Genomic DNA, 23,918 nt, shown 5'->3' with positions numbered 1-23,918 from the left:
TTCCTGATCCCGCCCCTCCTCGTAGGGCGCCAACTCCTCCTCCCCCCTCAGATTGTGTTAGGTTGCGGATGAGCGCCTGAGTCCAGGAACGCGAAACCTCCTCATTCTTCTGAATTCTCGGGGATCTAAAATATTTGAACCCTAAAACTCAAGAGATATATTTCTTCTCATTCAACATCTTCCCGCTTACTTAACCTTTCCAAATCTGTAGACCTAGTTGGTCTCTTTGAAGTTGTTAGTCAGGCAATCTACTGGGCACTCCAACGGCGGGGTCCTCACGGCCTACTCCGCTGCCTCAGTCCCGGTGCGGAGAGGACCCGGCGCCGAATCACTGACAGGCCCAGGTGTCGGGGTGAGTGTGAGGGGCGGGGAGTCTGCGTTCTGGGGACAGGTGGAAAACTGGGGAGTAGGCTGAATATCCTGGGCTGCGGGAGTGTCTCCCGCGCTGTGGACCGGGGCCGCGATCTCCCTCCTGGCCTTCCGAGCTTTCTTGCTAGCCGGGCCGCCCGGAAGGGAGCGGTGCACCTGCAGCCCTGTGTTCTCAGGCTCCAGGCCCGAGAGGTTCAGGCTCATTGGGGTCCCTCTCCGTTCTCTGGCGCGGGAAGAAGGTCTTGTCACCCCCAGTGAACTGGAGTACCGACGACTTGGACCTCAGCCCCAGGCTTCTGCTTAGGAGAACAAAACCCGTGACTGACCTGAGCACACATGCTGTTAGGATAGAGGATGGCGCCTGGAGGAGCCTGGTGCGGGCAGTACAGTGAGGAGGGGGTTGCAGTTCAGAAGAGAGGTGGTGGGAACCTAAACTGAGGAGGTGGCAATGGGTATGGAAGAGTGATGGCTAATTGGCTGGTTGCACATGGTAGATTTGGCTTGAAGCTGAAGCTGAAACTTATAGCGAACATGATTAAGAAGGTGGTGCCACGATAAAATCAGGAGCCCTCACATGAGGAGGAGGAATTTTGTGGAACTTGGGATATATCGAGTTTGAAACAGTGGTTTAGGTAGAGATGGTAGAAGGATAACAAGAAGAAAGCATGGGAAGTAAGCCGGAAGGAAACGTTCAAGGTGAGAACAAAATAGGTGAAGTTTCATATAATAGGGTAAGAAGTATTTGTTTTGTTTGGGGGAATTTATCAGTGACATGAAATGCTGCAAGGGTTAAAGGAGTACGTGGGAGTCTGAGACTATGTTGTTGGATTTGATGACTAGGAACTTATTGGACCGTTTGATAGAGCTGCTTTAATAGAGTCAGTTACTGAGTGGAGACTGCCAGTGTGGAGCTAATCCTTCTTCACTTGGAGCAGGAAGCAAACACTTATTGAGGTTGGCAAGGTTCCTAAAAAGCTTGAGGTTGGTTTGTTTTTAGGAATACGTCCAAATATTCTTTTTTTTAGGCACCATTTCCTTGACCCAACTGCGCCATTATCTTTGGTGCAGAACGCCAGTAACCAATGGATAACATTAAAGATTCAAAATTACAAATGGAAGGATTCGTTCTGGAAAGAAAGGAGGACACTTTCCATTGAAATCATAGGAAAAGTGGAGAAATTAGGTGAATGAAGAATTACCCAAAACTTAACATATCTTTAGTAGGAAAGCTCTCTTTGCAATCAGATTAGCTTTTCATATTGAATCTTGGGATTTTTACAGTGTTTCTAAGCATTCAACATACAGTGGAGTTCCCTGCAGATTAGATACTTGTAAGGTGCTCAGTAGTATCTCAATTCATGGGTAGGAAATGGTATTTGTAAAGATGAGGCATCCTCTCTCCATCTACAAATTACCTTCCTTCCTGTTACACAGAGAAAATAAAAGCCATTGTCTTCCTGCAACCAAATATGTAAACCTTCTTCCCTTTTGTTTAAAGAGGAAAACAAATCCTTTCACCAAGTTGATCAATACCATCCTCTCCTACCTTTACAGGGTCTTCTTTTTTTTTTTTCTCTCCCCTATGTCATCATCCCCCTCTGCTTATATCTTTTCTTTCCTATTTAAAAATATCCTTCCTTAATTTTATGAACTACACCCATTTATTTTCCTGTCTTTTCATTTCCTTCACAACTAGAGTTCTTGAATGTATCTTCTACTCTCCTTATCTGTGTTTTTCCCACTTCTTGCTACTTATTTCTCATTTCTTAGCCCCCTACAGTATATCTGGTTTCCAGTTTTCCATTAAACTATCACTGAAACTGCTTTTAATAAGATCATCAACGTCCTCTCTGTGTTAAATTATATATTCTCAGTAGGGACAAGAATAAAATCATATTCCTTTTATAAAGCACAGATATACTAACAGTACATAAGGAAATATACAGTATATACTTGTGGTTTTGAAATTTTCTAGGGAAGGGGTATGATAGAAGGGGAGTCTGAAAAGGCTCCTTTAGCAGGTAATAATGAAAAGAAAGTTGAGAAACTTAAATCAACACTTTTAGTTCTTGTAGCTTGAATTATTTGTGCCATTTACAATGTTTAAAACACCATTCTTCTGGAAACACGCTAACACTATAGTTATTAAAAACCATTACCTTCTCTGCTTTTTTCTTACCCTTTTTCAACCAAATCTTTTTTTTTTTTTTTTTAGAATGTGTTTATTAAAATGGGACAATGAAGCAAGGAGGATCTTAGGATAAAAGAAGCAACAGGAGAGAGGGAAGGGGGGCTGCTTTGGCTGTTATGGGAAAGAAGTGAGCCAAGACGGGACTGATATCAGCTCACAGGAAAGTCAGGTAGGGGGGCCTTGGAGATAGGTTCAGGGGGTTAGCCCGGGATAAGGTGCCACTGCCCATTGCTCTCCTGGTTGCAAGTTTCATGGGGACCCTTAGAGTTTAGGAGATGAATGCCTGTGGGGGGAAGAAGAAGAAGAGGGAGGAAAAAGTGCTGGCTTACTCCCAGGAGGGAGAGCGCATCCAAATATTCTTTTTTTAGGCACATTTCCTTGACCAAGCTGCTACTCAAATGTTGTTGGCGTTCCTTCCACAGGCTCTCTTCAATTCACACTCTCTTTGTAGTTTTATTCTCCTTACTAGAGGCCCGGTGCATGAAATTCATGCATGGGGGGAGGGGTGTCCCTCAACCCAGCCTGCACCCTCTCCAATCCAGGACTGCTGGCTCCCACCTGCTCACCTGCCTGCCTTCCTGATTGCCCCTAACCACTTCTGCCTGCCAGCCTGATCACCCCTAACCACTCCCCTGCCAGCCTGATTGATGCCTAACTGCTCCCCTGCCAGCCTGTTTGCCCCTAACTGCCCTCCCCTGCAGGCCTGGTCACCCCTAACTGCCCTCCCCTGCAGGCCTGGTCACCCCTAACTGCCCTCCCCTGCAGGCCTGGTCACCCCCAACTTCCCTCCTCTGCCAGCATGGTCACCCCTAACTGCCCTCACCTGCAGGCTTGATCGCCCCCAACTGCTCTCCCTTGCAGGCCTGGTCCCTCCCAACTGCCCTCTCCTGCTGGCCATCTTGTGGTGGCCATCTTGTGTCCACGTGGGGGCAGGATCTTTGACCACATGGGGGCAGCCATCTTGTGTGTTGGAGTGATGGTCAATCTGCATATTACTCTTTTATTAGATAGGATATAGGCCTGGTGCATGGGTGGGGGCCAGCTGGTTTGCCGTGAAGGGTATCCCGGATCAGGGTGGGGGTTCCCTTGGGGTGTAGGGGGGGCCTGGGCGAGGGGCTTGTGGTGGTTTTCAGGCCGGCCATGCCCCCCAGTGACCCAAGTGGAGGCCCTGGTATCTGGGATTTATTCATCTTCTACAATTGAAACTTTGTAGCCTGGAGCAGAGCCAAGCTTTCTGCTCGCTCTGTGGCGGCAGACATTTCTGTTGGGATTTATTTATCTTCTATAATTGAAACTTTGTAGCCTAGAATGGAGGCCTGGGTTGGCCAGGGCAGGCAGAAAGCTTGGCTTCCTCCATCGCTGGGGGCAACCCTAGCCTCCTGCTCTCTCCAGCTCCATGGCTGCCGCCATTTCTGTTGGGATTTATTTATCTTCTATAATTGAAACTTTGTAGCCTAAATTGGAGGCCTGGGCCAGCAAGGGCAGGCGGAAAGCTTGGCTTCCTCCATTGCCGATGAAACCCAAGCCTCCCTCCTGCTCTCTGTGGCCGCAGCCATCTTGGTTGGGTTTATTTGCATATTCGCTCCTGATTGGCTTATGGGCGTGGCTTGTTGGTGTAGCGGAGGTACAGTCAATTTGCATATTGCTCTTTTATTAGGTAGGATAATTACAATTCCCATTAACAAAAATAATGATTATTAAACAAATCTATTTCCAACTCACCTTCTCTTGGGAGCACGAGACCCATATACTTTTTGCATCGATTTGATTCAAACATAACCAGAATTGTGTCTGATCACACAGAACTAGAGTTAAATGCCTCATTTTCCCTCTCATACTCCTCTCTTCTCCCTCCCCAGTCTTTGCTCAAACCAAAATGTTTCTCTTCTCTTTTTATTTTACTCCATCCCTACTGTCAACATTCTAGTTCAGGCCACCACCATAACTCATCTCTCAACTGGTCTCACAATATCCAGTTTCCCTTTTATGCAGTTGCCACAGTGCAATCTTCCTAAAACTGTAAATGGGATTGTATGAGTCCCCTGCATAAAACCATAAAAATGATTTTACATTGCCCTGAGAACAAAGTGAACCCTTCTCTGCATATTTCAGCTCACCATTCCCCTCACCTTCTAAAGTTGCTAAATTTTACTGGATTTCTTTATCTTGTGTTCTCTCTCACCATAAAGCCTTGAAAATTTCTATAGGATACTGTATTTCCCCTGTCATATAGGATTTGCATCTTACTGTATTGAGTTTTTTGCCTTCTTTGTTGAACTCTAAACTCAAGTTCAGGGACTGTATTTTGTTCACCCCTGTCTCCCCATTGTTTAATATAGAAAACAATCAAAACTACTTGTTGAATGTATAAATGGTCAAAATATTGGCTGAGAATCAGGTGAGCCAGATTCTTCTGGTCTCATTCTCTCACCTTGGATATGCCTCTTTGCCTTCCATGCCTTTTTTCTGTTCTATACAGAGGGAATACATTTTCTTTTTTCTCTTCCAAGGATATTTTGACTATTGTAATTGCACTGCTTATGTATCATCAGGATGAGTATGTTCAACATTTGGTAAAGGGGATTTATGAAGTATTTAAGCTGTAGTCAAAGCTCTTATGGAACTGCCTCTGAAGACAGTTACTCAAGTGGCTTTAAAATAACTGGTAGAATTCTGTTTTCTGGCTCAGAGTCACTAAGAACAAAAAGATAGTTGTGGTGGTGGTGTGTGTGTAGCTTTCCCAGGAGGTTTTTAAAAATAATAAAAGAAGTAAGTGCAGCTACTAAAAGAGTAAGTAGCTGAAGAAACATGCTGCAAGTGATATTTATTTAATTATTATATGCATTGGCCCTTGGTCATAATATGGATAGAAGAAATAAGCTCTCTTTTCATATAGTAGAAGGTCAAGATGGGTTTTTAAGCTAAGTACTAATGAAAGCTACAAAGTGTTATGCTTTCATCTCAGCACTAAGGATAACAATAAATCCAGATGGCCAGTTTAACGTACTGTATTCTTCTGAGATCTGAACTACTGCCAATGAAAACAACTTTGATGGAAACCTTTCCTGGAAAGAATTTTTCACCAGCTTAAAAAGATGAGTAGGAATCTGGCCTTTAAAAATAAAGAAAACTTCAAAGACACTTGTTTCAAGAACAGTAGTCTTTTAGGGTGTATTGAAGCAATGGAGTACCACAGTTACGTGTGAACTATTCTCTCTATAAGATAAATGGTTGAAGAAGAGAACATATATCAGCTCCTTTAAATATAATTTCTGCTCTAAATAATTTATTGGAACACATTTTGGCTTCTAACTATACAAGAAACATACCCTTCAACTATTTCTCTTAATTATAAGTTCAAACAGCACATTTGCTGCCCAGTCCAATATGGTAACCACTAACTACATATAATTTAAATTAATTAAAATTAAAACTCCAGCCAAAACCGGTTTGGCTCAGTGGATAGAGCGTCAGCCTGTGGACTGAAGGGTCCCAGGTTCGATTCCGGTCAGGGGCATGTAACTTGGTTGCGGGCACATCCCCAGTGGGAGGTGTGCAAGAGGCAGCTGATCGATGTTTCTCTCTCATCGATGTTTCTGACTATCTGTTCCTCTTCCTTCCTCTCTGTAAAAAAATAAAAATAAAAAAATAAAAAATAAAACTCCAGTACATGAGTTGCATTAGCCAAATTTTAGGTGTTCAGTAGTCACATGTGATTATGGTACTGTATTGGACAGCACAGATACAGGACATGTACATCATTGCAGGAAATCCTATTGGATGGTATTTTATGTTTCTAATAATTACTCTCCAAGAAGCAGATAAGAATAAGAGCTCAAGATTCAATTGGATCTGGGTCTGATATTTAAGGTATGATGTTAGATAATTGACTTAACATTTCTGACACTTCATTGTCATACGAGTAGCCCATCACGCGATATCATGTGCAGTAGGCCGTCTGCTGCTTCCACCGGAGCGGGAACCACAATGCGCCACCGGGAACCGCACTGCTTCCACGGGAGGCGGAAGCAAGACGCCGGCACCCACGGGAGCCGAGAGGGACCCACGCCGATTACGCGGGAGGCAGGAGGGAGCCGCACTGCTTCCACAGGAGGCGGGCCCACCATCTCCTCTCCAGGCCTGCGCTTGGCCGCAGAGGCTGCAGGCTAGCCCCCCTGTTTCTGTCCGTGTCCCCTCCGGCACCAGGCGGCCAGCCTGAGCCGGGGCGCAGCGGCTCGCCAGCCCCTCTGTCTCTGTTTCCGTCTCCGCTCCGGGCCTCACCTGCGCACGCAACCTCCTGTCTGGTCATGACCCATTACGGCATCCTGGCCTAATTTGCATATTTCCTCTTTATATATAATAGATCTATAAAATGGAGATAAGAGCAGTATTTATAGCATTGAGATGTGTTGATTAAATGTGTTAATGTAGGAAAAGTGCCTAACTTAGTGTCTGGCCCACAGTAAGTACTCAATATATTTTAGATATTATTAGTTCATTTATCCTTAACACTTTGAATGGAGCTGTAAATTAATTTTTCACAGGATGCCATATTCAATAGCTGACTCACCTGAAGTGCTCAAATCTGGGTCTTTGAGTTTATTACAGTGTTCTGCTTTAAACCACATTGTATTTCAAATGATTTTATTTTAAGAAAAGGTATCATAATACAAATTTAGTTGCAGATCTTACTGCTGGATATCCTCTTTCATTTAGAAAATAAAAAATGTATCAGCAGAGATTGTAAAGTCAATTGAAGTAAGTAGGTTCTATACAGCAGCTCTATGTATTACAATGGCAATACTTTAACACCCAAATAGAAATAAAAGGCTGACTCAAAGCTAACCTACTAAACAAAGCATCTGACTAGATAAAGTAGAAAAATTTAACAGATTTCAGATATTAATGTGGAAAAACTTAGTAGGTCCAAAGTCTGAGGTCTATCGGGTTTTTGTTTTTGTTTTTGTTTTTTTAAATATATTTTATTGATTTTTTACAGAGAGGAAGGAAGAGGGATAGAGAGTTAGAAACATCGATGAGAGAGAAACATCGATCAGAGAGAAACATCGATCAGCTGCCTCTTGCACACCTCCTACTGGGGATGTGCCCGCAACCAAGTTATGTGCCCTTGACCGGAATCGAACCTGGGACCTTTCAGTCCGCAGGCTGACGCTCTATCCACTGAGCCAAACTGGTTTTGGCTGTATCGGGTTTTATTGCTGCCAACTCAAGTTGATTGCTTGGCTTAACGGAGATGGCTTTGAACAAAGAAACATTTTATTGTTCCTAAAAAACACGAACCCTAAACTATTAACAGCATTCATAACTTTATTAACACAGTAATTACTAAAATAAATCGTAATAATTGTATTACTTGGTAACTGTTGATCATAGGCCAAATAGTAAGGGGAAATCATCACCAGATAGTCTTTAAATGTCAATTGCTTTCATAAAATAAATTACTTTCTCTAAAAAGAACTGGTCAGGTTGATGTCATTGTTTTCTGTGTTAACAGGTTAAATGAATCCATTTATGGAAAGTCTTCCTGTTCTCTTTGAAATGTATCTTTATGCATAGAAACTATATTCCTAGATTTTAAATTTTTTTCTTTAGGGTACATTTATCATACAGCACTATAAATTTGAATGAATGGGCCACTAAACTATAAACACCTAATATTGACATTATCCATGTTAAGCAAATGAAAAAGTTAAGGTAATTTAACTTTTTCTCACTGTCCTTCATACTGAAAGGACAATAACCTTTTTACTTGAAGTATAACTAACCCTCAGAAAAGTATGCATCTCATAACATAAAGTCCAATGAATTACCATAAAATGTATGCAACTTGTAACCATCATCTAGATCAAGAAATAAAACATTAACAGCACCGTAGAAAACCACCCCCACACCTTCCTCTCTTATTACCTCCACTTTCCTCCATAAAATAAACCATTTGATATTTCAAAGATTAATTTTACCTGTTCTAGGATTCATTTAAATAATGTCATCCTTTTATATCTGTCATTGTTCATTATTGTAAGATTTATCCATATTTGTTTGATGTATCAATAGTTTATTTTCCTTGCTGTATATTTTATTTTATAATGCACTACAGTTTCATTTTCACTAGTTAATAAACATTTGAGTTGTTGCAGGTTTTCACTATTACGAATATGTTTTTGGTGCACTTTGTACACATTTCTATTTAATCCACCTGGGAGTGGATTTGTGTGTCATAAGGTATTAAGAATATTTTTTAATTGAGATATAATTCACATACCATAAGGCTCACCATTTTAAGTGTATCATTTTGTAGTTTTTAATATATTCACAAAGTAGTGTGACCATCATTTCTACCTATTTCCTTCAGATTTTATCACCTCAAAAAAGAAATGCCAAACCCATAACCAGTTATTTCTCCCCCTCTACCCAGCCCCTGGCAGATACCAATCTACTTTCTATCTCTATGGATTTGCCTATTCTGGACATTTCATATAAATGAAATCATACAATATGTGGCCTTTTTTGTTTGGCTTCATTTTCTTAGTATAATGTTTTCAAGCGTCATTCATGTTGTAGCACATATTAATACTTCATTCCTTTTCATGGCTGAATAATGTTCCATTGTTTGTATATTTATTATTTATCCATTCATCAGTTGATAAGCATTTGTATTGTTTCCACTTTTTGGCTGTTATGAATAATGCTGCTAGAAACATATGTCCACAGAGTTTCCAGTTCTTGTGATACAAACCTAGGAGTAGAATTGCTAAGTCATTTGTTAATTCTATCTTCAACTTTTTAAAGAACTCAACTGTTTTCCACAGCAGCTGTGCACAGTCTGCATTCTTATTGACACTTGTTATTGTCTGCCTCTTGATTATATCCAGCCTAGTAGACATGAAATGTATTGTAGTTTTGGTTTATATTTTGAAAAGATGTAGAGCATCTTTTCATGTGCTTATTGGCCATTTCATGTGTATATCTTCTTTGGAGAAAAATCTTTCAAATTCTTTGCCCATTTTACAGTGGGTTATTTGTCCTTTTACTATTGAGTTGTTCTTTATATATTCTGGATAGTAGTCCCTTGTAAGGTATATGGTTTACAAATGTTTCCTTGTTCTGTGGGATTTTTCCTTTCTTGCCAATGTCCTTTGAAGCACAAAAGTTTTTAATTCTGATATAAGTCCAAGTTATCTGTTTTTTCTTTTGTTGCTTGTGCTTTTGGTGTCATATCTAAAAAACATTGTCTAATCCAGGGTCATGAAGATTTATCCATACTTTTTTTTTCTAAGAGTTTTATACCTTTTCCTCTTATATTTAGGTGTTTCATATATTTTGTGTTAATTTTTGTATATTGTGAGATAGAAGTCCAGCTTCATTCTTTGCATATGGAAGTCTAGTTGTCCCAGCATCATTTCTTGAAAAGACTGTTCTCTCCCCCAATTAAATGGCTTTGGCACTGCTGTCAAAAACCAATTGACCAGCCCTAACTAGTTTGTCTCAGTGGATAGAATGTTGGCCTGTGGACTCAAGGGTCCCAGGTTCGATTCTGGTCAAGGGCATGTACCTTGGTTGTGGGTACATCCCCAGTAGGGGGTATGCAGGAGGCAGCTGATTGATGTTTCTCTCTCATCGATGTTTCTAACTCTCTATCCCTCTCCCTTCCTCTCTGTAAAAAATCAATAAAATATTTTTAAAAAACACCAATTGACCATATATTTAAGGGTTAATTTCAGAACTCTCAATTCTATTCCATTGATCTATAGTCCCCACCTTGTCCTGTGCCAATACCACATAGTACCTTTGTAGTAAGTTTTGAAATCAGGAAGTATGAGTCCTCCAAATTTTTTCTTTTTAAAAAATACATTTTTATTGATTTCAGAAAGAAAGGGAGAGGGAGAGAGAGATAGAAACATCATTGATGTGAGAGAATCACTAATTGGCTGCCTCCTGCACACCCCCTACTGGGGATGGAACCGCAACCCAGGAATGTGCCCTTCCCATTTTTTAGGTCTTTTTGATTTCTTTCAACAATGTTTTATGGTATTCAGTGTACAAGTCTTGCACTTCTTTTATTAAATTTAGCCCTAAGTACTTTGATCTTTTTCACACTCTTATAAATAGAATTTTATCAACTGATGAATGGATAAATAATAAAAATACAAACAATGGAATATTATTCAGCCATGAAAAAGAATGAAGTATTAATATGTGCTACAACATGGATAAAGCTTGAAAACATTATACTGAGGGAAAAAAGCCAAACAAAAAAGGCCACATATTGTATTATTTCATTTATATGAAATGTCCAGAATAGGCTAATATGTAGCAGCATAGTTGATTTTTTATATTAATCTTGTGTCCTGTAACCTTGCTGAATTCATTTATTAGATCTAATAGGGTGTGTGTATGTGTGTTGTTAGTTTTACTTCTTCCTTTCCAATTTGGAAGCCTTTTGTTTTCATTTTCTTACCTAATTGCCCTGGGTAGAAAGAACCTCCAGTACAATATTGATTAGAAGTGGTGAGAGTGAACATCATTGTTCTTGATATTAAGGGGAAAGCTTTTGGACTTTAATGATTAAATATGGTGTTAGCTATGGAATTTTCATAGATGCTTTTTATCAGGTTGAGGAAGTTTCTTTCTATTCCTCATTTGCTATGTGTGTGTGTGTGTTTTTATTTATCTTTATTGTTGAAAATATTACAGATGTCCCCTTTGTTTTGGGGGTTTTTTTCCTCCATTGACTCCCTCTACCCCATACCTGTCCCTCCCAGGCCTTCACCACTCTATTGTCTGTGTCCATGGGTTATGCATATAAGTTTCCCAGTTAATCACTCTCCTCCCACTCCCTTATCCTCCCTCTAAAATTTGTCAGTCTGTTCCATGCTTCTATGTCTCTGGATCTATTTTATTCATCAATTTTGTTCATTAGATTCCACATATGAATGAGATCATGTGATACCTTTCTCTGAGTGGCTTATTTCATTGAGCAAATACTAGTTTGCTATGTGTTTTTAATCATAAAACAGTGTTGGATTTTGCCAAATTATTTTCTGTTTCTTGAAGTGATTATATTTTTTGTCTTTATTTTATGAATACTGTGTGTTGTGTTGATTTTCATATGTTGAAATCATCTGTGCATTCTTGGAACAAATTGCACTTGGTCAAGGTATATAATATTTTTTTATGGTGCTGGATTCAGTTGCTGGTATTTTGTTTAGAAGTTTTGCTTCCGTGTTCTTAAATGATAATGGTCTGTAGTTTCTTGTATTGCCTTTTCTGGGTTTGGTGTCAGGATAATATAAAGATACCTTTGATGTAAACTAAATTTAAATTTTTTTCCCCCCAGAAAATGATCCACAGTTTATTTCTCATAAACTGTTCCGGTGACATATTTCTAGAGAAGCACTGGAAGAGTGTTGTGAGCCAATCTGTCTGTGATTATTTCTTTGAAGCTCAAGAGAAAGCTGCTGATGTTGAAAATGTACCACCTGTCATTTCAACACCTCACCACTACCTCATCAGTATCTATAGGGATAAGCTCTTCTTTGTGTCTGTCATACAGACTGAAGTGCCACCTCTCTTTGTAATTGAGTTCCTACATCGAGTTGCTGACACTTTTCAGGTTGGTTATTCATTAGATCTTTGAACTTAAATTTACCCAAGATAGTTAGAGGGGGGACACATTATTTTATTTTTTAACTATCCAGCTTTTGTTGTGTTGTCTGTCCTACTGCGCTCTCGCTCTCTCTCTCTCTCTCTCTCTCTCTCTCTCTCTCTCTCTCTCTCTCTTCCAACTAAGCATAAACCCTTTTATGTAGGGTATACAGTAGCACACATGGCTGCTCCATTCACTGTTTTAGGAGAACAGAAAACTCTCATTGACATGGAAGCCTGATTTTTTATATGTATTATAAATTAGGTCATCAGGAAACAATAGTGCTTTCCACACACAGTTCTCTCAGTGGTCCCAAGATTTTTATTGGTCATGAAATCTGATATTCACATTTTATTTTTTTCTTTTGTTTTACTGAATATGCCAAATACTTTAATCTGTGTGTTTTGGGGTACCTAATCAGGACAAGGGGAGTTTATAGTTCACATTCTGGTTTAATGCTTCACTGTACTTCCTGGCATAATATGTAAGAGAAATTCAATTCAATCCAGAAATTTAAGAAAATATTATATAGAACTATCAAAGGGTTTTTTTCCCCGTGTTTTACATTCATTGAATTATGCAGCTGTAAATTTACCCTTCAGAACAAAAAGTATTTAGCAAGCCTTTCTTCATTCCTTCCATGGTATTTTATCAGGACTATTTCGGTGAGTGTTCAGAGGCTGCAATTAAGGATAATGTGGTCATAGTGTATGAGCTCTTGGAAGAAATGTTAGACAATGGATTTCCACTGGCTACTGAATCTAACATTTTGAAAGAACTGATTAAACCACCAACAATTCTCCGTTCTGTCGTCAACTCGATTACAGGTGAGGTGAAAATACATTTTATTAGGAATTGAGCAACTAAAACTTTTATAAACAACTCAACACCATTTCTTATGATCTGGCAGATTCTTAAGATAGTCTAATTTGGCCAGAATTAAAGTTAGTGATGAATTTTAAATGGATGTCTATTTCCTTTCATATTTAAAAATCTATTTATATTGCTGGGTCTTAAATTATAAAGAACTTCTTGGTTATTACTCTTTTATTATATGTTTTTCTATAAAACCACAATAATATTATTACTATTATTTAATACTAAATAATATAAATAAATGATCACAGTTAATCCTAAAGAAGCAAATGTCATGATGGATGTTAATGAAACTTACTGTGGTAATTATTTTGCAATATATACACATAAATCATCATATCGTATACCTTAAACTTAACATAATGTTATATGTCAATTATAACTCAATAAAGCCAGAAAAGAATAAAAATAGTATTATAAAACTGGCATATGCTGCTACCCTACAATTATTAAAGTTTAGAAAATGTGAGACTCGCTACTACAGCGTATATACTGTCTCCTCCAGGTCTTTGTTTATACATGCAAGTGCTCCCTTTGGCAGCTCATTTATACATGTAAAAGATGTGTTAAAGCAGAAAGACAAGAAATTAAGTCTAGCCCTGGCCGGTTTGGCTTGGTGGATAGAGCGTCGGCCTGCGGACTGAGGTTCGATTCCGGTCAAGGGCATGTGCCTTGGTTGCGGGCACATCCCCAGTGGGGGGTGTGCAGGAGGCGGCTGATCGATGTTCCTCTCTCATCAATGTTTCTGACTCTCTGTCCCTCTCTCTTCCTCTCTGTAGAAAATCAATGGAGTATATTAAAAAAAAAAAAAAGAAATTAAGTCTATTTGTGATATCTCATGCATTGTGGGCCTTGTACTTGTGTTATAAATTTCCAATTTTGATTTAATTCTTCAGTAGGGTTAGAAATTAGGTACATTCAGATGACAATATTCTTTTGAAAAAAAAATGAAAGTCTTCTAGAGAAAGATTTCTATGAAACGTTATGTGCCATTCCAACTCTACTGTCCACCATTGTAAATGCCTCTCCAAGTGCACTAAAGTGGGTGAGAGAGGCCTATAAGAAACTGTTCATTCCATAGCTCTTATTCATCCTTTGTACAAGGCTGAATGTCAGGAGAAATTCAAGGAAAGATAAGATGGCATGTCTGTGCTCCTTCCTAAAATTTATACTCTGGATGGGAGGGAACTAGGAAAAAAAATTAAAATTGAAATACACAAATTACAGTATAAGATTTTTAAAAGCAATTTCATACTTTGTAGGTGATGTAGTCATAATGAAAGGTGTTGTTATTGTTAAGCATGTACTACATTTGAATTGGAAATATAAATTAACCATATTGTTAACTATTTAAAAGCTCAAGGATATATATTTAGAACAACAAAATTTATTTTCAAACCTATGTCAGTTTACCAGGAAATTAGCCAGATATTGAACATTAGCCATATTGTAACCAGATGGGTGTGCTGACCTTAAAATGGAAGAAGGCCAGAGTATGTTCTTCATTGCAGTTACTCCACTGAGGCCTGCTTGGCAGCATCTCGTAGAATCCAAGCTGAATACCAAAGGACCTAGTTATCACCCTGTATTCTCAGTGGAGACATTTTATCGACAGAAGGTTTTGAAACAACCATCCTCTTTTTTCATCAGTGGTAGCAGGATGAGATTCTGTTGTTGAGCCACTGGAATTAGGTTAGGTTACTGTTAACACACAGGAAGCAAAAGATAAGTAAATGAATTTAACCTGGTTTGGCAGATAGAGGACCACATGGCCTATTTCTGTCTTCTAGAAATTTGATCATGTTGGTATGAATATGTCTCCAACAATTCTAGAAACCATCCACAACTTCAATGAAGAAAAACCCAAATATTAAAGAAGCAGCTAAAATATTCTTTTTTTTTTCTGTTAATAGATTTTCTGATGACCATTTTATGCATTAGCTTTGCTTTCCCTTTTCCGATTTCTAGGTAGTAGTAATGTTGGGGACACACTCCCCACTGGGCAACTGTCCAACATCCCATGGCGCCGGGCAGGAGTAAAGTACACAAATAATGAAGCCTATTTTGATGTCATTGAAGAAATAGATGCAATTATAGATAAATCAGGTAATTGTGTGCATGCGGTCTTATTTGGGAAAAAACAGTTCATCTGACATAAGCTGAAGAGAAAATTGAAATCCCTTGGCAGTGTAGTTTCAGTGGAAAGACTAACGATTTAATTTATTTTGCCCAGATATTACATATAATTTTCATAACCACTAGTTGAGATCGACCAAATCTTTGTAAATCAGATCTTATGTTGTCTTATATTAAGCCAATTATTACCCTGTACACCTCTCCTCTTGCCATTTATTCATTCTAACATTTGTTATACTTCTACCATACACCATACTTTCTACTACTATTTTTGATGCAGTATTTCTAGTAAAGATCCCAGACAAAACATTGCTCTATTAGATCACAAACATTTTAAACATCTCCAACCCTCAAATTTTATACGTAAGGAAACTGAAGTTTAGAAGGGTTAAGTAAGCTGCTCAAGGTAGCACAGCTAGTTGGTATGAAACTGAACTATTGTGAACTATAGCTAATATCTTTTCTTTAGTGAGTGCCCTTTTCATTATAAAATCCCATCATACAGAAAATAGCTGTATTGCAGAATAACAGCTCCTATTTCTTAAAAGTTAACAGCTTAGTCCATTTCATGAGAAACTTGTCTCATTTTAAAATTCTGTTAAAAATATTTTAACTTCTTATCCAGCAGTTTTACAAGTTTGACTCTATAGAGATATAGACAGGTTTGATTTTCCTTAGAATTACCATATTCCAACCTGTGTTAGGTGTGGGTCATGGCACTCAGTGAAGAAGGTGAATATAATGGATCTCTGTCCACTGACCTGATAATAGATGTGCAAAGGTTCAGTATGTCTGACAGCCAAGAGGTATCTCCATTACTTCAATTACAGTGATAACTCGTAAAAACGCAGACTCACCTTTTTTCTTTCTTTCTTCAGGATCTACAGTCTTTGCAGAAATTCAGGGGGTCATCGATGCTTGCATTAAGTTATCCGGAATGCCTGACCTTTCCCTTTCTTTCATGGTTGGTTTTTTTTGGTTGTTTACAAGTTTGTTTTTTTGGTTTTTGTGTTTGTTTGTTTGGTTGGGTGTTTTTTTTGGGGGGGGGGCGGGCGTGTCATGGTAGGTTTTGTTCACCTGTTCTATAGCGCCTTACATGCCTAATACATATTCAGTACTAAATGAAATGATAAATACTGAGACACTCTTGTATCTTAGATTGTAAAATATTATCTCAGAAATAATCCTAGCACAGCTTACCAAGACACTAGCTTACATGATGAGCATGGCCTTTTTGGAAAGGCTGAGGAGAGGTCTTTGCCTAGGTGTGCTAGAAGTAGCTTAAATGGCTAGCTGGCTTCTGCAATTCTGCAGCGTTAATTTTACTGAATTATTTGTTTTGCTGGTATGAAAGGGCATTAATCTTTTGCATCATTTTAGACTTGGCATGACACACCACTAAGAACAATCAAGAAAACTGAGTTCCAGTTCTGTCTCTGCCACTAACTTGTCCTGACCTTGAGTTCTTTGAACCTCAGTTTTTTCATCTATAAAATGGAAATGAAACTACTTGGATTTTCTACTTCATAGTTAAGATTCAAGTAAAATAATGTATATAAAATATTTGCAAACTTTAGACCAGTGTAAAACTATGCTTATGATGTGGTTATAATAACAAACTCTTACATGACTGCTTTATATTTAGGGAAAATATTAATTTCTCATAATATCTGAATAGAGTTGCCATGTTCCTTATGCTCTATGAATATGGTGGCTGTGTTCTGTTTTCCTGGCAGAACCCCCGGCTTCTAGATGATGTCAGCTTCCACCCCTGCATCCGGTTCAAGCGTTGGGAATCTGAAAGAGTTTTGTCATTTATTCCTCCAGATGGAAATTTCCGACTCATATCATATCGGGTCAGCTCACAAAAGTATGTTGATCAACCAGATACCACCATTATATATCAACTAGAGGCCCAGTGCATGAAATTTGGGGGAGGGGGGGTGTCTCAGGCCAGCCTGCACCCTCTCCAATCTGGGAGACTGCTGGCTCCTAACTACTCACCTGCCTGCCTGCCTGATTGCCCCTAACCGCTTCTGCCTGCCAGCCTGATCACCCCCTAACCACTCCTCTGTCAGCCTGATCGACGCCTAACTGCTCCCCTGCTGGCCTGATTGCCTTAACTGCCCTCCCTGCTGGCCTGGTCACCCCTAACTGCCCTCCCCTGCCAGACTGGTTGCCCCTAACTGTCCTCCCCTGCAGGCCTGGCCACCCCCCAACTGCCCTCCCCTGCAGGCCTGTTCACCCCCAACTGCCCTTCCCTGCATGGCTGATCACCCCCAACTGCCCTCCCTTGCAGGCCTGGTCCCCCCAACTGCCTGCCCCTGCAGGCCTGATTCCCCCCAACTGCCCTCCCCTGAAGGCTTGGTCCCCCCCCCAAACTGTTCTCCCCTGCAGGCCTGGTCCCTTCCAAATGCCCTCCCCTGCTGGCCTGATCGCCCACAACTGCCCTCCTCTGCTGGCCATCTTGTGGCGGCCTTCTTGTGTCCACATGGGGGCGGCCATCTTTGACCATGTGGGGGCGGCTATCTTGTGTGTTGGAGTGATGTCAATTTGCATATTACTCTTTTATTAGATAGGATATGCTGAATAGAACTGACTTACATTTTGATATTGGTTTCTTGAGTTCATCATTGCTGCTTTAGCCATGGTTCACCAGGAGAACCAAGAAGAACTGGTGAAAATATGTCTAAAATAATCAGTGCACTTTGAATGTAAGAGTAGAGTAGTAATAAATGAGACTATAGTAAAATATGTACCTGAGAGCAAGCATTTGGAACTGTATAACTTAAGCAAAACCATGAACCCGTGCCATAATTTTACTATGATCTATACACTTGATGGCTGACAGAAGGAGACAGACCTACCTATAGCTCCCAGGACATTCCCCAATTAACTGGCTCCAAGTCACTCTTCTATGCACTGGGGTTTATCTTCCTTTAATTTATTTAATTTTTTTTTTTTTTTTTTTTTTTGCACTGGGGTTTAAATGAATTATTTAGTGTTGTGGGTTGTAGCTAGTTTGTCCCTTGAAAATATCAGAAGTTATTTAGTTGACATCAGAACAGGACTCAAAAGCAGAGATATTTGAATTGTTTCTTGGCTCTTACCACATACAAACTGCTTTATTAGTTTGCATAATTGTAAATTATCTTTCTGTGGATCTTAATTCATTTCTATAAACTAGGGCTATTTGCCCCAATTGTTTATACTATAATTAACTTCAGATTTCTATCTTGATTTGTATACTTACTCCTCAGAAATTGTATAATTCCTAGTGTAGTGGTACCAGAACAATGTGCTGTACTCACAACCCCCCACCCCCAATGCAGATGCAGAATCCGCACTTCTAGGAGTATAAGGTCTTATAGTGAACTTAGGGGCAGGTTAGGATACTCTGGACTGAGGTTTTGAGGTCATTTCCTGAGCTGTCTCATTCCATTAATTACATGTGTTTGTGCTTTTGTGTCTTTATCTTTTTAGTCTAGTGGCAATACCAGTGTATGTGAAACATAGCATCAGCTTTAAGGAGAACAGTTCTTGTGGCAGATTTGATATTACAATTGGACCAAAGCAGAATATGGGAAAAACTATTGAAGGAATCACAGTGACAGTTCACATGCCAAAAGTTGTGCTGAATATGAACCTGACACCAACACAAGGCAGCTATACATTTGATCCAGTTACCAAGGTATAACCACCTCAAATCAAGAGTGAGCCTGTTTCTGCAATCTTTATTTTGTGATTTGGGGCAGGGGCTAGAGGGAAGGTTTTAGAGTCTTGATTAAAACTAAAGTTCCTAACAAAACGGAGAGAGCATACTGTGTGTGCTTTTGCCAGTGGCTATGAAGAAAATACTGCATCTGCTGCTCAGTAGAACAGAACAGAGACTCATTCTGTCCCTCTTCAGAGTGTGCACACCTTTGCTCATCCATTGATAATCCAGGCACTCATTCTCTAATGAGGAAGAAGATATAAAACTTTTTAAAAAGAGAAAAACATTGCATGGCTATAAGAAGATATATAGGCTATTGCTACATTTACTGTAGAAATTGATCATTTAGATCTTTCTCTTCCTCTTTTTTTTTTTTTTAAATTTAAAAGCATTGTTTTATACTTTTCCACAGGGGGTGTTGGCTAGGAAATGAGTGTCCTCACCCTACATAAATGTGCCTCTAGCAGAGGGTTTTCTCTCAGCTTCCTGGTTGGGTAAAAAATATTTTCAACAGCAGAGTCATTGGACTGCCTGGTAAATGAAAAGGCATATTTTTTTTAAATATGTTTTTATTGATTTCACAGAGAGAGATAGAAACATCAATGAGAGAGAAACAAACATCAACCAGCTGCCTCCTGTACACCTGTTCAAGATCAAGCCCACAACCTGGGCATGTGCCCTGACCAGGAATTGAACTGGTGACCTGGTGCATGTGGCAACATTCAACCAACTGAGCCACACCGGCCAGGCAAAAAGGCATATTTTTAAATAAAATCATAGAATATTAAAGATCATCTAATCCAGTCCTAATGATTTGAAGAACCACACAGGCCTGAGAAGTGAAGAGGAGCTTCAGATGCCTGGCCCTTCACAAACACAGCTTCTCTTTTTCATCTATTACTGAGCTTCCATGCTAAAGATTTTATTTGAACAAAGGGTTCCACACCTAAAAGCTTAAAATACCACTTTAGGTCATTCTTCTCATTTTACACAAAAATAAACTTGAGGCTCAGACAGAAACAGTGAATGTGATATAGTAGAAAGAGCATTTGAAATCAGATAGTCTTAGGTTCAAATCCCAGCCTTGTTGCTATCCAGCTGTGTGACCTTGAGCAATCATTTTACCTCTGAGCCTTAATTTCCTCATTTGTGAAAAGACAAAATCTACATCACATGCTTCTATAAGATAAGATACAGGTAGTGCTAAGCACAGTGCTATGTCCAAAAGTAAATGTTCAACTAATGTTGGTTCTCTATTGACTCTCCATTTAGACTCACAGAACTAATTAGTGGTGAACTCAGTGAAGGTCCCAGGTCTCATTTCCAAGACACTGCTTCATTTTGTACAAAAGTTTATGGTGTCTTTGAACATTTGCCTTTATTAAAAGGTTCAGATTGTTTGTTTTTCATGTCTTTTTAAGGTACTAACATGGGATGTGGGGAAAATTACTCCACAAAAGCTCCCAAGTCTTAAAGGACTGGTAAATTTACAGTCTGGAGCACCCAAGCCAGAAGAAAATCCAAGTCTCAACATCCAGTTCAAGATCCAGCAGCTTGCTATTTCAGGTAAGGATAAATTTGATTTGTGTTCAAGGGTAATTGTGTTCTGCTGAGGTCAACTACTAGGAGCTTAGAAGGGTAACACTCCCTCTCTAAAAAGAGCAATAGCTCCAGTTTGCCTTTCACATTGTTATGGGGCCAACCTCTCAGGGACAGGATTTTAGAGAGCACCTGTTTCACACAGTTTTCCTTTACCCCAACCCTGATTCAAGCACCAAAGGAGTTACGCATTCAGAAAGTAAACTTAACCTTAAAAGACATACCTCGCCCACAAGGGAATCTGAACTAAAATAATACCCCCACAATGCTGTAATTTGTATATGGTAGAAGGGATATTATTTCCAAATGGTGTAAGGGACACTGGTTAATGTCAGATTTACTGTGTAGTGCTCACTGTTAAACAAATATTGTATTCCCTACCTATTCTTTTTGACACAGGCTTAAAAGTAAATCGCTTGGACATGTATGGGGAGAAATATAAGCCATTTAAAGGAGTCAAATACGTCACAAAAGCTGGAAAGTTCCAAGTGAGGACATGAGAAGAGGCCAAAATCCCTCAAGATCTGTTTGTTTTCTAAGTGTCATTTAGTTTATTACTATGAGGTACCAAGTGGGTGGGAATACTTATTCTAGTTAAAGCATTTGTGTGAGCTACACGCTGCTAACAGAGTTGCTTAGTAATCCATGTAGGGTTCTTAAGGAGCTTTAAGCTAAGGTAATTTTTTAATAACTTAGCTTGTTTTGTATCTTTTCACTTAGGAAGATTTTGGGGGTGATTTTTTCCATAGGGGGTACCAGCTGGAGGTTGCACATTGTAACAGTAAAGGCAGAAGGCTGCAGTGATAACCGCTCCTAAAACAAGTGAACTGATCTCAGCCAGCAGCTGTCTTAATCTGTAATGTGATGTGTCAAGTGAGCCAAATCTCACACCCAATCTTAGCCATCCCAAATCAGCATCTGTCCCAAGAGGAAATTCCCTCCACCCCAAGAAGTTTACAAAAAAAACCTGCCTCTTCAAGTGTTTGCCTTATTCAGCTTTTCACTTGTGCCATTAAGCAAGCACTGTAGCAGAAGCCACCTCCACATGCCCTGGCAAGGAGCACTGCTGCTCCACGCTCCATTCTCACTGTACTTGGTATTGTATTTTTTATAAATAAGATTTCTATGTAAAGCGCAGATTTTGATTTACAGAGACCTTGCTGCAGTAAGTACCATCTCAGTTTTGCGCCATTGGTTCAGCTGTTAGCACAGTAAAAATCATTTGTATGAAAGGGGCAAATGCTTTATTAAAGTAATAAAAGGGAACACTACTGCTTTTAGGAAGTTATTGCAAGCACAGGTGTTTGAGATTTTAAATAAATTAAAGTAGTAAAATAAGAATGTAAGTGAACCTTTGCCATCTTCATGTTTTATAAAGCTTATCCAGCACCAATTAAACCATAGTTAGCCTAAAGGCCTCATGCTGTAGTTCAGCAAGAGGAAAATATGTCTGCCTCACTGTGGTCTTTCATCTTTTTTGTTGTTTTTACTTTTTTTATTGAATTTATTGAAGTGACATTGGTTAATAAATTTATATAGGTTTTAGGTGTACAATTCTATAATTACGTCATCTGTATATTGTATTGTGTGTTCATCACCCCAAGTCACGTCTCCTTCCATCACCATTTATCCCCTCTAAACCTTCTTCTTCCCCTACTTCCTTTTCCCTCTGGAAATCACCATACTGTTGTCTGCGTCAATGTGTTGTTTTTAAGGGGTTGAATTTGCTTGTGTCCCTTGTCTTCAAGGGGAACTCCCTTTTCATATTGTGTGTTTCTCAAAGCTATACTCAATAGCTTCCATCCTGAAACTATTGTTGTAATTATCACTGGAGCACTTACATGTCTCTGCTGTACTGACAAATTATGTAGAAGAACATAGTGAAGCAAAATCCTCAGTAACATTGATTAAACTGTGTGGTCATCATGGTTGGCTGCCAGTCTACATTTGTATTCCACTCAACTTCACTGGCTCAGTAGTCCTTGCCCAGTTATTTTGCCTCATTAGACATGAAAAATGGAGAAAGGCTAAAAGTTAAGATACAAGTGCTTGTTCTTCATATGTTCCTTCTTGTCCTTATTTAGACTATTAGATTTCTTCTTATGACTCCATTCTTTTCATTCTTCTCAGCTTATAACTCCCTTTATGTTAAAGATAGCCTTGACACTCATCCCATTCTGCTGTCAAGCACTAGTGTTTGGTGCTGGTGCAGGGAGGCCAATATACAGCAGCATTCTTACCTTTGCCTGCCTAGGGCACCCAGCCTACTTTCACCTAGCAGGAAAAGTCACTTTTTGCAACTCTGAAATTTCTAGAGTAGCCCAGGCCGGTGTTATTCAGTTGGTTAGAGCGTCAGCCCAAGCATCAGAGGGTTGCAGGTTCAATCCCCGTTCGACCAGGGCACATGCAGGAGGCAACCAATCAGTGTTTCTCTCCCCCGCCCCTTCTCCCTCCCTCCCTCTCCATCTCCCTCCCTCCTTTTACTCTCTCTAATAATCAATGGAAAAAATATCCTCAGGTGAGGATTAACAACAACAAAAATTTCCCAGGTAGCCATCATCAGCTTGGCAGCTAAAATCAAGAAGTTGCCAAATATTGATTCCCTTTGCTTAATGTTGGCTACCCAGTTCAGCTACCTTTTATTTTTAGTGTTTTACAAAGTTCATACCTCCAAAGAACAATCAGTTCATTTGCTGTCTTTCTGCCGAATCCCTAATCAGCCATCTGTACCCGGTGTCCAATTTTCTTTCTGTGCTGTCTCCTCTTATATACAAGCAGATTGTATGCCAAGAGTCCCTTGCCTCTAGCAATTTCTGATAAAACTTCCAAATAGACTGTATCCTTTTACAATTAAATTATTGTATTTATTGATTTGATTGAAACCAGTAAATCCTTCCTCCAGCTCTGGCTATACTGTCAATAAAAAGATGAAAGCAACAAATTGACTTTTTAGCTTGACTGTTGATTGAGCATTCTCAAAGGGGCATGTCCCAGTGTCAGAGCAAGCACAGCCTGATGAGACTTTGTTCTGTCACACCCGGTGTGAAGGTGGCTACAAAGCACTTCCATTGCTCCTCTATTAATCTCAGTGTGTTAACCGTCATGTATACGTTCTCTACACATCACCCTGATCAAAGCTGCTTCTCCCTACCACGTTGTACTAATAACAAAAATTCAGTAATACTTAGTAGTATTGGACCATTTTTCAATCATAGAATTCTAGCTAATCCCAGAATGGCTCTGTTTTCTAAATTTTTAAAGGAGTGTATCTTAAGAGCAAATGAAGGGAATTCATGTGATGGGTTTGTTCCTTCAGTGGTACTAGACAAGAGCCTTTGGAAGACATTTGTCACACTGCCCTCAGG

At 39.5% G+C, this 23,918-nt stretch overlaps 1 protein-coding gene across 1 annotated transcript; it reads left to right on the top strand.

Moving 5' to 3' along the window:
• The first annotated feature begins 39 nt into the window (after positions 1 to 39).
• On the top strand, positions 40 to 23,497 carry AP3M1 (adaptor related protein complex 3 subunit mu 1). The gene is made up of 9 exons (XM_080643103.1): positions 40 to 352; positions 11,919 to 12,194; positions 12,883 to 13,054; positions 15,072 to 15,209; positions 16,118 to 16,203; positions 16,976 to 17,109; positions 18,723 to 18,930; positions 20,376 to 20,520; positions 20,953 to 23,497. Exons 2-9 carry the CDS (start codon positions 11,922 to 11,924, stop codon positions 21,051 to 21,053), a joined length of 1,257 nt encoding a protein of 418 aa, XP_080499229.1. The 5' UTR covers positions 40 to 352; positions 11,919 to 11,921; the 3' UTR covers positions 21,054 to 23,497.
• Positions 23,498 to 23,918: the final 421 nt, after the last annotated feature.

Source organism: Plecotus auritus (genome assembly GCF_963455305.1).
Source record: "Plecotus auritus genome assembly, chromosome: 9".
NCBI classification, from domain to species: domain Eukaryota; kingdom Metazoa; phylum Chordata; class Mammalia; order Chiroptera; family Vespertilionidae; genus Plecotus; species Plecotus auritus.
This window is presented reverse-complemented; position numbering and strand designations above follow the sequence as displayed.